Consider the following 1,434-nt stretch of genomic DNA (forward strand, 5'->3'; position numbering starts at 1 on the left):
CGTGAGCGCGCAGGGGGGCGGCGGCCTCGCCTCGTCTCCCTTTCTGCGCCTGGGTCGGCTGAGTGACGCCAAGCGCAACAGAGATGTCGGATTTCGACAGTAACCCGTTTGCCGACCCGGATCTCAACAACCCTTTCAAGGTGAGCGTTGTCCCCAGCATCCTCCGCCGCCGCGACGCGTCGTTGTTTATGAAAACAGACAAGTTCCTTTGCGCCCACTGTGCCTGCCCCTTGGCTTCTCTCGGTCGCCTCGACGGGGGCTCGGTGCCGCAGCACCCCTTCTGCCGGTCGCGCTCCAGGCCCCGCGTCACTCGCTTGGGGGTCGGAGCGGAACCTCTACGGCTGTGTCCCGCCGCCCCTCCCCACATCCCCGACTGACGAGGGTCTGACGAGGGAGTGTGGGCCCGCGCGCCGGGAGGGTTCCTGGCCCGCCTCTCGGGAACGCGGAGAGTGAGAGTCCTGGGCAGATGGAGTTGTCACCTGCCAAGCAAGTGTAGCCGGCCTGGCCGGGACCAGGAGGTGGTGATGGGGGCTCGCCCTCAGGAGGGGTTGTCATGGGGACCCGAGGCGGCGGCGAAGGGCCGCATGGGGTGATGGCAGAGGTGCGGTGGAGAGGCGAGGGCACCGAGTACACTCCAATTAAAGAAAAGATTGTTTTTTTTTGTAAAACTTGTGTTGCGCCCAAATGCCACCAGTGACACTGCCATCCCCCTCCCTACCATAAAGCTAAGGTTGAGGGTCTGAGACCAAAGTTGAAAGTAAGCACACCTGGAAAAGAACAATGCACCTTCCTACTTAACTGCTCTTAGTGGGTAAACGACGGGATATTTTCCAAGCTCCTGTTGGGTCGCTGGTTCTCTGGGCTGTATGAGGATACCATTTCCTACCTGAGCTTTTTCCTTTTCGGAGTCTGCCTTATCAACCCCAGCTTCGGAAGGGCTTGGCATAGGAAGGAGCGGGCATGGGAAGGAGACTAAGAAGTTCATTATCTGCGCTTAAATTAGCTCAACATCTAAATAAATATCTCTTTAAAAGTACTCCTTGCTTCTTAATGAGCGCAGCTGCTTAGCACGTGAAAGTTGTTTCAAAATGGTTGAAGTTAGTTGTTTGTCAATTTCTCCTGGTTATGTGCATAGTAACTTTAATTTGTAGTCACAAAATAGCAACTTTAATTTGTCACACAAGTATCACTTCTGGCTTGTTGAGTTTACATCTCTTTTTACTCCTGGTTTGATCTCTTATTAATCCTGGAATTATCCCTGTTCTAATTATTCGCCTAATAATTTCACGGAAGATTATGTTAAATAATCCTGGTTATTATTGACAACTTTATAAATGTGGAATAGACCCAATCACTATTCTTTTGCCTCTGATGTCACTTGGGAAAATTCTATATAACTGGCCTGGAACATTCAGGTTTTTACAGATGATATGA

General features: G+C 51.7%; 1 protein-coding gene across 2 annotated transcripts in view; it reads left to right on the plus strand.

Annotated features, from left to right (window-relative positions):
• The window catches only part of SCAMP1 (secretory carrier membrane protein 1), an 83,534-nt gene continuing 82,100 nt past the window's right edge, over positions 1–1,434 (plus strand). Inside the window, exon 1 of one of the 2 annotated variants that reach the window (XM_006913170.3) lies at positions 1–140. In XM_006913170.3, the coding sequence (XP_006913232.1) occupies positions 84–140 (57 nt within the window). In that variant the 5' untranslated portion in view covers positions 1–83. The remainder of the gene's footprint in view (positions 141–1,434) is intronic. The other variant, XM_025047886.1, reaches the window with a different exon arrangement.

This window comes from Pteropus alecto, unplaced genomic scaffold (assembly GCF_000325575.1).
Source record: "Pteropus alecto unplaced genomic scaffold, ASM32557v1 scaffold20, whole genome shotgun sequence".
NCBI classification, from domain to species: domain Eukaryota; kingdom Metazoa; phylum Chordata; class Mammalia; order Chiroptera; family Pteropodidae; genus Pteropus; species Pteropus alecto.